The 14,531-nt window shown below is 36.3% G+C and overlaps 1 protein-coding gene and 1 non-coding gene across 2 annotated transcripts in view; one reads left to right on the top strand and one right to left on the bottom strand.

Moving 5' to 3' along the window:
- Positions 1-14,531, bottom strand: part of CYP39A1 (cytochrome P450 family 39 subfamily A member 1) — a 68,083-nt gene that overhangs the window by 36,040 nt on the left and 17,512 nt on the right. The window contains exons 6-7 of the mRNA XM_065885661.1: positions 10,712-10,819; positions 5,314-5,404 (exon numbers count right to left, since the gene is read on the bottom strand). Of these exons, the coding sequence (XP_065741733.1) occupies positions 5,314-5,404; positions 10,712-10,819 (199 nt within the window). The remainder of the gene's footprint in view (positions 1-5,313; positions 5,405-10,711; positions 10,820-14,531) is intronic.
- On the top strand, positions 2,427-2,533 carry LOC136130142 (U6 spliceosomal RNA). The gene has a single exon (XR_010656332.1). It is a non-coding gene; the product is annotated as a U6 spliceosomal RNA (small nuclear RNA).

Genomic DNA, 14,531 nt, shown 5'->3' on the forward strand with positions numbered 1-14,531 from the left:
GGGAAAAGAAGACAAGAAAATTATATATTTGGAGTGGGTTTCCAATGAAATCTCCTTCAATTATAAACACTTTCTTAGGTAATCTACATGGATTCTGCAAGGTCAATGGATGAGAAGTAGTTTGTGAAAAGCTCTGGCATAATTTAATGTCTTCTGAGTTTATTCCAGGATTTTAAAAATCTGGGCTATTAGAGGAAAATGAGGCTATGTAAGAAATTTCCTGTATCGTATGCTGGAACCTCCAAAATCTCCAAATTAGGTTCATATTGTCCGGCTGGCAATGGGAATGGAGAGAATTTTTTAAAACAAAATAACTTTTCTCCATTCATAACTCCATTGTAGTGGCCTTGGCTCTGCTACTGATCTCTTTCTTCAATATTTTGGTCGATATGTGGCATAAGGACCAAGGCTCTACCACAGACACAACTTTGGCTAATCAGCCATCGAGCCCTGGCAGGCTGCAGAGGGGTAGCAAGAGTGAGCTTCTTCAGTTAGCTGGAGGGACTCAGGTCTTTCATATGCCATGATGGAATCCTCCAAGGATGTTGCTATGGGTTATCTAGATGGTACTGGGACACATCCAAGCGGATAAAAGTTGAATACGTTATAACATGGGTAAGAGATGACTACAGAGAAGATTTCAAGAATAAATGAAAATGTTTAAATGCAATGAAGTAAAACTGTTGAACTAATTAAAATAATGCAAACAACATGGAATTTGCCTAGAACATCATCACAGGATCTGAGCCTCATTTATCACTCTGCTAGTTTTTATGCTTGTTTATAATTATGAGCAGAGATGAAATCTTTTCTCACCAGTGCATGGTGAGTGTAGCCATTAAGTTAGTGTGACCAGGTAATAGCATCTGGTCACTTGACAGTGTTGGTCTGTCCCCAGGCAGGGTTGCTGCTAAATCAGAACACAGTGGTGTCAAGAAACGTTATTGCTTGACTCTGAGTAAATTTTCTCTTTTATCCAAAATCACACAATTAGTGAGTGACAGGATTGAACGTCATGAATCAAATTTCTGACTTTTATCCAGTGAAAATTTTGTAGTGTGTCTTTTATGATCCACAAATCATGATTTTATGTAAGATAGGAATTGTTTCTATGCAGATGCATTTCTGTTAACTAACCTGATTCCTTGTAAATTAACAGAAAAAAATTTACTAATTTTTCCTTTAAATAAATGTCCAATAAAACTGAATGGCCACTAAAAACCAAAAACAATACATACATGCAAAAAAAAAAAACAACACAAAAACAAACAAGTGTGCTGTATATGCTACCTTAAATTAACACAAGAAGGTGAAAAGGGCCAAATGCAACCAGTTTAAAATTTTAAATGCATTTTTATTTGTTTTTGTTTGTTTTTAAGTTCGAATGACCTTCTGCTGGTGGGCAGATACTCACAGTGGGAATCCAAAATTAGAAAAGAAAATCGCTTGAAAACACAGTCTGAATAGGACCCAAATGTTAATGCCTGTGAGAATTCTGTGAGAACACAGTGAGGCCACACCTGCAGTCTCTAACTCAAAGCAGCTCCTCCTCTAGATATGTGTTTTCTAACGCCTAACCATCTTCAAGTCCTTGCTCAATATCACCTTTCCAGGAAGGCCAACTCTGATCCAACTATTTAAACCTACCACTTTCCCCCCATTTCTGGCACCCTTGATCCTCCCTAATCTGCTCTGTTTTCTTTTTCACATAGCATTTATCAACATCAAATATTTTTGGAATTTACTTATGTAAACAAACAAACAAGCAAGAACCACAAACAGCAATAATAAGGAACCCTGAGCAGAGAGGAGAATCTGATTTGCAGAATTACCACATTATATTAAATGTCCAGCTTTAAATTGGACAAAATTTAAAAATTGTAAGACACATGACAAAAAATATGAAATATGACATGCAACAAGAACACATAGACCACACAGGGAAAAGGCACTCAATACAAACTATCCCTGAAGAAACTCAGATATTGGATTTACTAAAGAAACACTTATAAATCAGATACTTTAAATATATTCAAATAATTAATCATGTCTAAAGAACTAAATAGAGAATATAGATAAGGAGCTAGAAATGATAAATAATAAAGATTAGAACAGAAATAAATGAAATAGAGAACAGAAAATCAATAGAAAAAATAAGATCAAACAAATCAATAAAATCAACAGTTAGTTCTTTGAAAACAAAATTGATAACCCGTTAGCTACACTGACCAAGAGAAAAAGAAAGAGGACATAAATTACTAAAATTAAGAATGAGGGAGATGTTTTCCTAGTGAGCTTACAGAAATAAAGAAGATTATGGGGAAAACTAGGAACAGTTGTATGCCAACAAGTTAAATAACCTACATGAAATGGATAAACTCCTAAAAAGACACAAACTCCAAAACTGACTCAAGAAGAAATATATAGTTCTCACTTCAGCAGCACACATACTAAAATTGCAAAGATACAGGGAAGATTAACATGGCCCCTGTGCAAGGATGACACTAAACTTTGTGAAGCATTCCATATTTTTCTGCTAATGTAATGTACAGCATTGTGACTATAGTTAATAATACTGTATTATATATTTGTAAGTTGGTAAGATAGTAGATCTTAAAAGTTCTCATCACAAGAAAAAAATTGTAACTATGTGTGGTGATGGATGTTAACTAAATTTATTGTGGTAACCATTTCACAATATATACATATATCAAATCATTATGTTGTACATCAAAAACTAATAGGATATTGTACGTCAATTATATCTCAATTTAAAAAAAAGAAGAAATAGATAATCTGGACAGACCTGTAACAAGTAGAGAGATTGAATTAATCAAAAACTTCTCAAAGAAGAAAATTTCTGGACCAGATCACTTCACTGGTGAATTCTACCATATGGTTACAGAAGAATTAACATCAATCCTTCACAAACTCTTCCAAAAAATAAAAGAGGAGGGAAATACTTCTGAAGTCATTCTATAAAGTCAAAATTATTCTGATACCAAAACCAGACAAAGTTATCACAAGAAAGAAAACTATAAATCAATATATCTTATTAATATAGATGCAAAATTCCTCAACAAAGTACTAACAAACTGAATCCAGCAACGTATATAAAGTCATATGTTTTATATGAATTATACACCATAACTAAAAATTTATCTCAGGAATGCAAGGGGGTTCAACATCTGAAAATCAACTAACTTAAAACATCAACATACAAAATATAACATTATACTAAGTGAAAGAAGCCAGATACAAAAGACCAAGTATTCAACAGCAGCTTTTGCCCTCAGACTTATTTTATAAGGAAGTTGGGCAAAGTGTCCGGGATGGGCTCTAGCAGTGAGTATTGAGGCTAGAGAGATGCTGAGTTAGAAGTTCACTAAAAGCGTCTTCAAAGAAGGAAAAGGTAATCTTGTAATAGAAAAGAGCATAAGAGGGACTTCCCTGGGGGTCCAGTTGTTAACACTCCGCGCTCCCAATGCAGAGGGCCCAGGTTCAGTCCCTGGTCAGGGAACTAGATCCTGCATGCTGGAACTAAGACCTGGTACAGCCAAATAAATTAACTTTAAAAAAAAAAAAAAGAAAAGAAAAGAGCAAAAGAATGGGAGAGATGCCATACTCAGTCCGATCCTTATTTCATGCACTTTAATGTCCTTCCTTTGACAAGATCCTTTGTATGGGCACATGGATATCTCCCTTGATATCAGCCTCCAAAGCTCTGTGGCATTCACTCACAATATCTAAATTCTTGAGCTGCTACATCTCATGTTTCAATTGATCTGAACTGCTTCTGTATAAGCAGGGAAAAAACGTTTGATCTTTTATAAACTGAAAGCACTGATATACTATAGCCAGTACACCGGTACTACTCCTTGAAGGAGAATTTTTCTGTCAGAGGAGAACAATAGGTTCTAAAAATAAACAAGAATATAGAAAACGGGGAAAAGTTTTGTCTTCCTCCACTAGAACTGTGTTCAAGAGTTCAACATTCAAGCACAGTAGAAATTTCAATTAATGTAAGGCTTCTGTTGTGGCCTTTGGGTCAGATATTACCCCAACCATCCCCATCACTCCCCGTATTACCCCAACCATCCCCATCACTACGTTTTTATTTCTTAAAGACCAGGAATTTGGAGAACCCTGTGTCAGGAGCAGACTCTGGTAAGATAGAGCATGTGATGATCAAGAACACATTCCCTTTGTCATTTGTAGACACGCAGGCAGGCACATTTCCATTAGCTTTGTAGATGTAAGCTCCAAAAAGGCAAGTCATCTCTTACATCCACCAGTGTATCTCCAGAATCTAACTTGTTAGCACTGTTTGTACTCAATGATTCTAACGCTCACCATTTCTGTGAAATACAACCTAGCATCTGGTGATTCACACTCAAGGCTCAGAGACAGTATGGCTTCAATATCCATGTTGGCCAAGCCAATTTGATTTTTGGTTTAACTCAATAAGAAGCAGTCAAAATAAATTGAAAAATCCAATAAAATACGTTCAGCAATCACGAAGGAGAGGAGGGATAATTGTTCATTGGCATCACAGTCTTTTGTCTTACTATTATATTGTGTTCTTCCAAGAAAACCAAGTCATTTATTATTTTTTTACATCAGAATATACAATTTGACATATTAAAGGGTTTTTTTTAAAAAAAAATCTACTCCCAAACAGGTCAATTTATGCTGAATAAACTAGTGGAAACTTCTCCATTCAAGCTTATTTCTGCTGTTTAAAACTGACGATAACTGATGAGCCCAAATCTGGACCAAAAAAGGCAAGGTAGCAATCTCTACCTGCAGTTCTAACCCACTCAACCTCTAAAAACTGTAACTTTGAAAATAATTCCTTTGGTGGTGTAGCCTTACCTGACATCCATATCCCATCAATACTGTTAAGCACTACATGGAATATGCACCGCATTACTTTTATAAAATCGGGAAAACCCTGAATTCCAAAACTACGACTTGTAGTTCAATTGAGGCAAGGGGCTAAGAGACTAGAAGAAAAACCCTGTGCATTATACACTTATGTTTAAATAGGGAATTTAGGCAAGTCACGATCTCTGTTTCATCATTTGGAAAATAAGGGAGTTGGTCCAGGTGACTTCTAAAATCCTTGACAGTAATTAAATTCTAGGATCCTACCTGATGAATTTATATCCCGAAGCACATAACAAATGATGTTCAATTTGGACTACTTTGAAATTCTATTAAATTACGGGCATTTAACTTTGTCCATAATGTGTGACAAGCACACATTATTAGATATCTCTTCAATAATGCAATTTAATTCAGTTTTAGTACCTGCTGTGCCAAACACAGATGATATGCCTTCCACAATGGTCCTGTGGATATTGGGATGAGAGAGGACAAATGCAAATGTCCAAAATGCAACCTTAAAAAGAAAAACATATGTCAAAACATACAACCTTCTTTGAACGTGAACAAAAGCATACATAGTATTAGCCACAAACATTTAAAAGAAACGAGAAATTTAAACTAAACTTAAAATCATGTTAGTAAAGAGTATCTTTGAAAACAACTAGATTTTATGAACAAAAGAGATGTTACATATCTCTAAGGGGTCAAATTTATGATTTTATTCTGCCACTATAGTTTCACAATATTGTTTATATAGAGTAAACTATTTTCACTAAAAAAAATGGGAAAAGCAGGGTATTTTATTGTACTAATATACAACATAAAATATTATATAAGCACATATTAGAAGTTTAGGAGCAACAAATTATGACACTTAAGAATGTTAGTCCAAAACAAAGGCATTTTTCAAGATGTAATTCCTTAAAATACAAATAAATTAGCAAATCATATAGTCTGCAAATGAAACATGGTAATTTTAAATAAGCCCCAGAAACTATACCTAAAATCTTATCAACTAAATTATGAAAGTACTTATATCAAAACTAGGGTCCTTTCATACCCTGTTGAAAAAGGGTACTTGCAAGTTTATAGGGTATTACTGAACATAGTATGTTTGCAAGTTCTCACTCTAGACCAAACAAAATTATTTCATATCTTTCCTCATTGTGGTACTATAAGATAAAATTACACTGCTAAACATCAAAGACATACAGATGGCTAACAGGCACATGAAGAGAAGCTCAATATCTCTAATTACTTGAGAAATGCAAATCAAAACCACAATGAAGTATCACCTCACACCTGTCAGAATGGCTATCATCAAAAAGTCTACAGATTACAAATGTTGGTGAGGATGTGGAGAAAACGGAACTCTTGTGCACTGTTGCTGGGAATGTAAATTGGTGCAGCCACTACGGAAAACATTATGGAGGTTCCTTAAAAAACTAAAAATAGGGGGCTTCCCTGGTGGCACAGTAGTTGAGAGTCCGACTGCCGATGCAGGGGACACGGGTTCGTGCCCCGGTCCGGGAAGGTCCCACATGCCGCGAAGCGGCTGGGCCCGTGAGCCATGGCCGCTGAGCCTGTGCATCCGGAGCCTGTGCTCCACAACAGGAGAGGCCACAACAGTGAGAGGCCCACGTACCGCCAAAAAAAAAAAAAAAAAAAAAGCAGAACTAAAAATAGAACTACCATATGATCCAGCAATTTTATTCCTGGGTATATATCCAGAAAAAATGAAAATACTAATTCAAAAAAAATACATGTACCCCAGTGTTCACAGCAGCACTACTTATAGTAGCCAAGACACGGAAGCAACTCAAGTGTCCATCAACAGATGATTGGATTAAGAAGATGTGGTACATATATACAATGGACTATTACTCAGCCATGAAAAAGAATGAAATACTGCCATTTGTAGCAATGTGGATGGACCCAGAGAATAGTATGCTTAGTGAAATAAGTCAGACAGAAAAAGGCAAATATTGTATACCATTTACATGTGGAATCTAAAAAATAATACAAATGAATGTACATGCAAAACAGAAACAGTCTCACAGATATAGAAAACAAAATTGTGGTTAACAAAAGGAGAGAGAAGCGGGGAAGGATAAATTAGGAGTATGGGGTTAACAGATACAAACTACTATGTATAAGATAGATAAGCAACAAGGATGTACTGTACAGCACAGGAAATTATACTCATTATCTTGTAATAACCTGTAATGAAGTATAAGCTGAAAAAATACTGAATCACTATGCTGTACACCTGAAACTAACACAATAGAGTAAATAAACTATACTTCAATTTAAAAAATTAATTTTCCATTAATTCAGGCAGATATTTTTGCCTCTATTTTTAGGTTACACATTAAAGGAAACGTATCAAATCATCAAAAGAAGATTGGGTTCCCTTTCATCTGCTTTCTGTAAACACATATTGTGAAAGAAATTTCATCTTAGGAAAACCAATCCTGAAAAGACTCAGACAACACTGTGTTACTTAAGTTTTTCTGTCTCTTGTGAGGGACTGTTAAACACCTTTAAATGATCCCAATACTCCCCTCTGTGGTCAAAAGAGGAAGAACAACGGTCTGAAAGGAAGTGCTTAGACAAAGCCAAATTCAATACTACTCATTGTTTTCCCCTTTGTGACAGTAAACTGATACTGTGGGCATAAACATGGTGCTGTTTACATAAACAAAGTGAATGGGAGAACTGAGGCCTCTATCCCAAGATCCACTTTCTGTGGCATTTTCCAGATTAGGAAAGGCTTACCCTAGAGATCAACTAGTTCATTTTTACACAGGAAACATGCTCAGACAGCTCTCTTCAACATGTCTCCCCACGTGGGCCCCTTCTATACTCTCTATAGATGGAAGTGCTGAATTATTGGATTTAATTAATAAGCACTCCATACTCAATCCATCATTTTTTTTAACTTACTTTATTGAAGCTTAGTTGATTTATAACGTGTTAATTTCTGCTCTACAGCAAAGTGATTTAGTTTTATATATATATATATATATATATATATATATATATATCCTTTATCATATTCTTTTCCATTATGGTTTATTACAGGATATTGAATATAGTTCCCTGTGATACACAGTAGGACCTCGTTATTTAAAGACTCAAGAGTTCATGTTGGGGAAAAATATATCTTAGTGATAGTACATAGATTTTTCAGTTACACAAAAGAGGGGTTTAGAGTTTTACGTGGTTAATTAGAGTTTTAGAGATTCACTAAAATTGGGTAATACCTTATTTTAAAGCAAACTCAAGGAATTCAGTTAAACTATAAATGGTTGTGCAATGGTGTTAGTTACTATGTTTGATGCCTCTTAACAGATCTCTCTTCTAAAAATCTATATTATATTCTACTTAAAATTTTTTAATTAAAAAATGACTCTTTTAAAAAGAAAAGAAAGGCATATAAAAGAGTAACCAATAAATGCTGTGGGAATTGAGAGTGAGGTGGGGAAGTCACTACTGAAAGTGTTTAGGAAGAGCTTCAGAGAAGCAGATTAAAAAGGTAAAACGTCAGCTTTGAGGTTCATTTGGAAAAGTTTTCTTAAAAAGTACATTTGGCAGCCAGGAATTTCTTGGGACTTGGAAATGGTTTTCCCATAGAAATAATTTCATAAATCATGGTTAATATCTTGGGCCAGTCCACCAAAGTTCACCTAGACTTTGGTCTCATAATAGGGCTTCCTGGTGCCTTGTACCAAGCCTGTCCGAAGCCTGAGCTCTGAGTTCCGTAGTCCTAGAGACAGAGCACAGAGTAAAAGAGAAGAGAATGATCTAGGCACCAGGAAAGCACAGGCCCCTGGCAGGGCTTCTGGCAGCTCTCCTGGCCGCCTTGGAGATCACAGAAGCCAGGACAGCAGTGGCCACTCCCACCCTTGGGCATTTGAGAGGTCAAGTTTTGGAAGCCAAGGCAGTTCATTATTAGTGGGCCATTGAAAGAAATGACTGATTGAAACCATGGTGTTATTTTTTATAAGAAAAGAAAGCTAACATTTATTGAGCCAGGGACTGTTAGCCACTTTCCACTTCTTAAAAATATAATCCTCATAGTATCCTATGAGGTAGATAACATTCATGCTATTTTACAGATAAGGACACTGAGGGTCACAGTTAAACACTTGGCCCATTGCCACCCAGCTGTGGGATATGCCTTTGGACCTGACTCTAAAGCCAGTCCAGGGTCTCTGCCCACACACCAGCTGCCTCTTAGAAGTGCCAACAAGAGCCAGCAAGATGGAACTTCTGCTGATCATCAGACACTTGCTTTCTGCAATTGATTTAAATTCTTTCACACCAGTGCCAGGAACAAATTCCAAAAATGTGACTCCCCCAGTCAGATCAATGCGGCTTTGTGTCCCTTTCTTCTGCGGGGGAGGGGGGGCGCTTTCTAATGAGATGTTGAAAATTAATCCTGTGACAGGAGTGGCTGTTTTGTTGCTGCTTTGGGAGTTGTTTTGATATTTGCCTTTTAATTTTGCTCTAGCTTAATCAGTTTCCAAGAAAATTGTATAAGGATAAATCAGAGGATAATATTAGAGATACCTAAAGAAGAGGAAAGGGTTAGACTACTTTTATTTGCCCATGCCAGATGAAATACGTATTTTAGTGGCTGACACACATTTGAGCAGAGAAGCCAGAATTTCTATTTCTGCTCTGTTACCCAGTTAGTTTATAATGGGTTAAAGACAACTAGAATATCAGGACTTAGAAAGCCCTCTATAACCTTTATAAGAGGAAGGAGAAACAAATAATACTTAACACACCTTATTTCTATTTGTTCGAAGAAAAAAGAAAAAATGAATACCTTTATCATTATAGATAGGTTGAAAGTTCTTATTTAGTAGAAAACAAATACATAAAAAGTTTACCCTTTAATCTCTCAAATAATTTAAGTGAAGCTTAAGCTGATATGAAATCCTCCTGATGCAGGAAACTGCTGGGCATCGAACATGAAGTGCCAGACAAAGCTCATGGCTGTATTCTAGTTCATAACAGCTTAAAAAAAAAAAACCAGTTCAAAAATCTCTGCTCTCTTTAGAAGTATCGTGAGTTCCAGTGTCACCAGCTCCATTCATGGGGAAGCTTACAGGACCACAATGCCAAGCAATGCAAACAGGAATGGTGCATAGAAGGAGAATGGGTTCAGGGGTCGACAAAGAACTCATGATCACTGGGTGGCAGCTGGGCTTATCTCGCTAAATCCTCACAACAATCTCGCAGAGAAATGAGCGTTACCGTTTATTAAGTACCCAAGTCTAGGACCATACTAGGAGTTTTATTATCCCTTTTTTACCAATAAGGAAATGGAGGCTCAGAGTGTTCGTTACCTCCATGAGATTCTATGGCTATGGCTGGGATATCTGGATTCCAGTCCAATTCTAACTGAACTATCCGTTTACCTACTCTCTCCCCAGTAAATGTCTGGGGTCAAGACTTACCTATCTTTGCAGCACCAATACTAAGCACGTTGCCTGACATGGAAAGTACAGAAAGTGCTGCATATACAGGTGTTGTCACAACTGACCCCAAAGTGCAAACGTTTCCCTTCACCTTTTACATGCTGCCTTTCAAAGGGCAGAATTCACTTCAGATCTCTGCTTTGCCTCCTTTGTGATCTTATCAGATTTTCTTAGGCATTCAGTTTTGTTTTTCTATCTTACAGCCAAATCCATTACAGTCTTTTTCTTCCCCATGATAAGTGAAAAGAATTAAAAAAAAAACACAGAAAGAAAAATGAAGAGAAAAGCAGTAGACAGAAATGCAATCCTTCCTTTACTAATATACTTACAGGGACAGCATTGGACAGAGAAGCCCAAAGTAGTAAGAGCCCATAATTGGGACTCTTTTGTTCATTTGTTTCCATCTCTAGGAGATCCAGCAGAGCCTGCATTACTGTCTGTTTAAAAGAAATAAATATTGTCAAACCAGAGCTATGTGACAAAGACTGATGTTAATAAACAAAGATCATGCATTTTTCTCTCATCTGAAAGATACTATTTTTGCCATTCTTAGGTTTGTGATTTCAGGCATGCTAAGGGATTTACATACTTACTGGTAGTATAGTAATTGGGAGCAGGGACTCTGGGGTTCAACGCTCTTACTGCATTGGTTCAAATTCTGGCTTAATTTTTTAAGACTTTATTTTTTAGAGCGGTTTTAGGTTTACAAGAAAATTGAGAGGAAAGTACAGAGATTTCCCATATAACCCTTACCCCCACCCAAGCACAGCCGTCCTCATTATCAACATCACTCACCAGAATGGGACATTTTTGACCAAGGAAAAAACGACTTTGATACATCATAGTCATCTAAAGTGCATAATTTACATTAGGAGTCGCTCTTGGTGTTATAAACTCTATGGGTTTGGACAAATGCATAATGATATCTATTATCATTATAATATCATACAGAGTATTTTCATAGCCCTAAAAAATCCTCTATGCTCTGCCTATTCATCTCTCCCCACCCCTAACAACCACTGATCTTTTTACCTTCTTCATAGTTTTGCCTTTTCCAAAATTTCACATAGTTGGAATCATACAGTATGTAGCCTTCTCATATTAGCTTCTTTCACTTAGTAATAGGCATTTATGGCTCCTCCATGTCTTCTCATGGCTTGATAGCTCGTTTCTTTTTAGTGCTAATACTCTATTCTTTGGATGTACCATAGCTTATTTACCCATTTACCTACTGAAGGGCATCTTGGTTGCATCCAAGTTTTGGCAATTATGAATAAAGCTGTTACAAACATCCATATGTAGGTTTTCGTGTGGGTGTAAGTTTTCAAACCATTTGGGCAAATACAAGGAGCACAACTGCTGGACTGTATGGTAAGAGTATGTTTCATTTTGTAAGAAACCTCCAAAAAGTCTATACCATTTTGCATTCCCACAAGCAATGAATGAGAGTTCCTGTTGTTCTACAACCTTGTCAGCATTTGGTATTGTCTGTGTTCCAGATTCTGGCCATTCTAATAGGTGAGTAGTGGTATCTCATTGCTTTAATTTGCATTTCCCTGATGACATGTGATGTGGAGCATCTTCTCATATGCTTATTTGCCATCTATATATCTTCTTGGGTGAGGTGTCTCTTAAGGTCTATTTTTGGTCTGTTTTTCCATTGGGTTGTTTGTTTTCCTATTGTTGAGTTTTAAGTGTTCTTTGTATATTTTGGATAATAGTCCTTTATTTTGCCAATACTCTCTCTCAGTTTGTGACTTGTCTTCTAATTCTCCTGATATTGTCTTTTCACAGAGCAGTTTAATTTTAATGAAATCCAGCTTAATAGTTTCTTTTATGAATTGTGTCTTTAGTGTTATATCTAAGTAGGCATCGCCACACCCAAGATCAACTAAGTTTTTTGCATGTGAATGTCCAGTTGTTTCTGCACTATTTGTTGAAAAGTCTATCTTTGTTTCATTATATTGCCTTTGCTCCTTTGTCAAAGATCAGTTGACTATATTTAATGGGGTCTCTTTCTGGGCTCTCTATTCTGTTCCATTAATTTATTTGTCTATTCTTTCGCCAGCATCACATTATCTTGATTACTGAAGATTTACAGTAAATCTTGAAGTTGGATAGCGTCACTTCTTTGAAGAACTTTGCTCTTTTCCTTCAACATTGTGTTGGTGATTCTAGGTCTTCTGCCTCTCCATATAAATTTTAGAATCCATGAAATTTTATAACATGCTGGGGTTTTTTATTGGGGATTGTATTGAATCTATACATCAGGTTGGGAAGAACTGACATCTTGACAATATTGTCTTCCTATCCATGAACATGGAATATATCCCCATTTATTTAGTTCTTTGACTTTGTTCCTCAGAGTTTTGTAGTTGTGCAGTTTTCCTCATATAGATCTTGTATTGTTTTATATATATGTAAGTATTTCATTTTGGGGAATGCTAATGTAAAGGGTATTGCGTTTTTAATTTCACATTCCACTTATTCATTGTTGGCATGTAGGAAAGCAATTAACTTTTGTGTGTTAACTTGGTATCCTACAACCTTGCTAAAATCACTCATTAGTTCCAGTAGTTTTTTGGTTGATTCTTTTGGATTTTCTCTACATATGTTCACATCATCTGCAAGCAAAGACAGTTTTATGTCTTCCCTTTCAATCTGTATAATTTTTATTTCCTTTTCTTGCCTTATTGCATTAGCAAGGACTTCCAGTACTATGTTGAAAAAGAGTGGTTGGAGGGGACATCCTTGCTAAAGGGGTTCTGGTACCAATTTCCAATGTGTGTAAGGGGGGTTCTACACACCACAAACAATGCTTGGTTCATCATCTGGGTGTCTTATAATTTGGCTCAATTATAACACTATTTACCCAAAGATAGCATCATGTTCCACAGGCTAAGGGTTTAGTCCCACAAGACTCTGCCCTGCTCTTCAGATGTCAGTTGCAAGCCCAGGTTATTGCCTGTGCTTCTGACTAACTGGCTAAGGATTGGAAGTTACACAGACGCCCTCCTCGGATTTCAGATGCCAGTTGCAAGTCCAAGTTGTTACCTGTACTTCTAACTGACTGGCTATATAAATCAGAGGTTCCCATGAACCCCCTCCTCAGATTTGATTAATTTGCTAGAGCTGCTCACAGAACTGAGAGAAACATTTTACTTATTAGATTACTGGTTTATTATAAAAGGATGCGATAAAGCCTACAGATGAACATGCAGCTGGAAGAGATGTGTAGGGCAAGGTAGGGGTAAAGGCCAAGGAACTTTTGTGCTTGCTTGTCACTCTCCCCAAATCTCCAAGTGTTCATCAACATAGAAGCTCTCTGAACCCCGTCCTTTTGGGTTTTTATGAAAGCTTCATACATAGGCATGATTGATTAAATCATTGGCCACTGGTGATTGCTTCAACGTCCAGCTATAAATTTCCTTCTAAGCATTGCTTTCACTACCTCCCACAATTTTGATAGGTTGTTTTTTCATTTTAGTTTGTTTCAACATATTTTAATTTCTCATGAGAATTCTTCTTTGATCCATGCGTTATTTAGAAATGTGTTGTTTAATCTCCACGTATTTTTGGATTTTCCAGTTATCTTTCTGTTATTGATTTCTAGTTTAATTCCACTGTGGTCTGAGAAAAGACATTATATGATTTCTATTCTTATAAATTTGTTAAGGTGTGTTGAATGGCCCAGAATGTGGTTTATTTTGGTGAATATTCCATATAAGCTTGAGAAAAAAATATGTATTCTGCCACTGCTGGATTAAGTAGTCTTAATTAATTATATCCAGTTGATTGATGGTGGTGTTGAGTTCAATTATGTCCTTATTGATTTTTGTCCGTTGGATGTGTCCATTTCTGAGAGAGGGGTGTTGAAGTCTCCAACTGTGACAGTAGATTCATCTATTTCTGTTTGAAGTTCCATCAGTTTTTGTCTCATGTAGTTTGACACTCTGTTGCTAGGTACATACACATTAAGAATTGTTATGTCTTCTTGGAGGACTGACCTCATTGTCATTATGTAATGTCCTTCATTATGCCTGATAAGTTTCCTTCCTTTGAAGTCTGCTCTGTCTGAAAGTAATATAGCTCCTCCTGCTTTCTTTTGATTGGTGTTAGCATGGTATGTTTTTCTACATCTGTTTACTT

The sequence above is a fragment of the Phocoena phocoena genome, chromosome 10, assembly GCF_963924675.1.
Source record: "Phocoena phocoena chromosome 10, mPhoPho1.1, whole genome shotgun sequence".
NCBI lineage: Eukaryota > Metazoa > Chordata > Mammalia > Artiodactyla > Phocoenidae > Phocoena > Phocoena phocoena.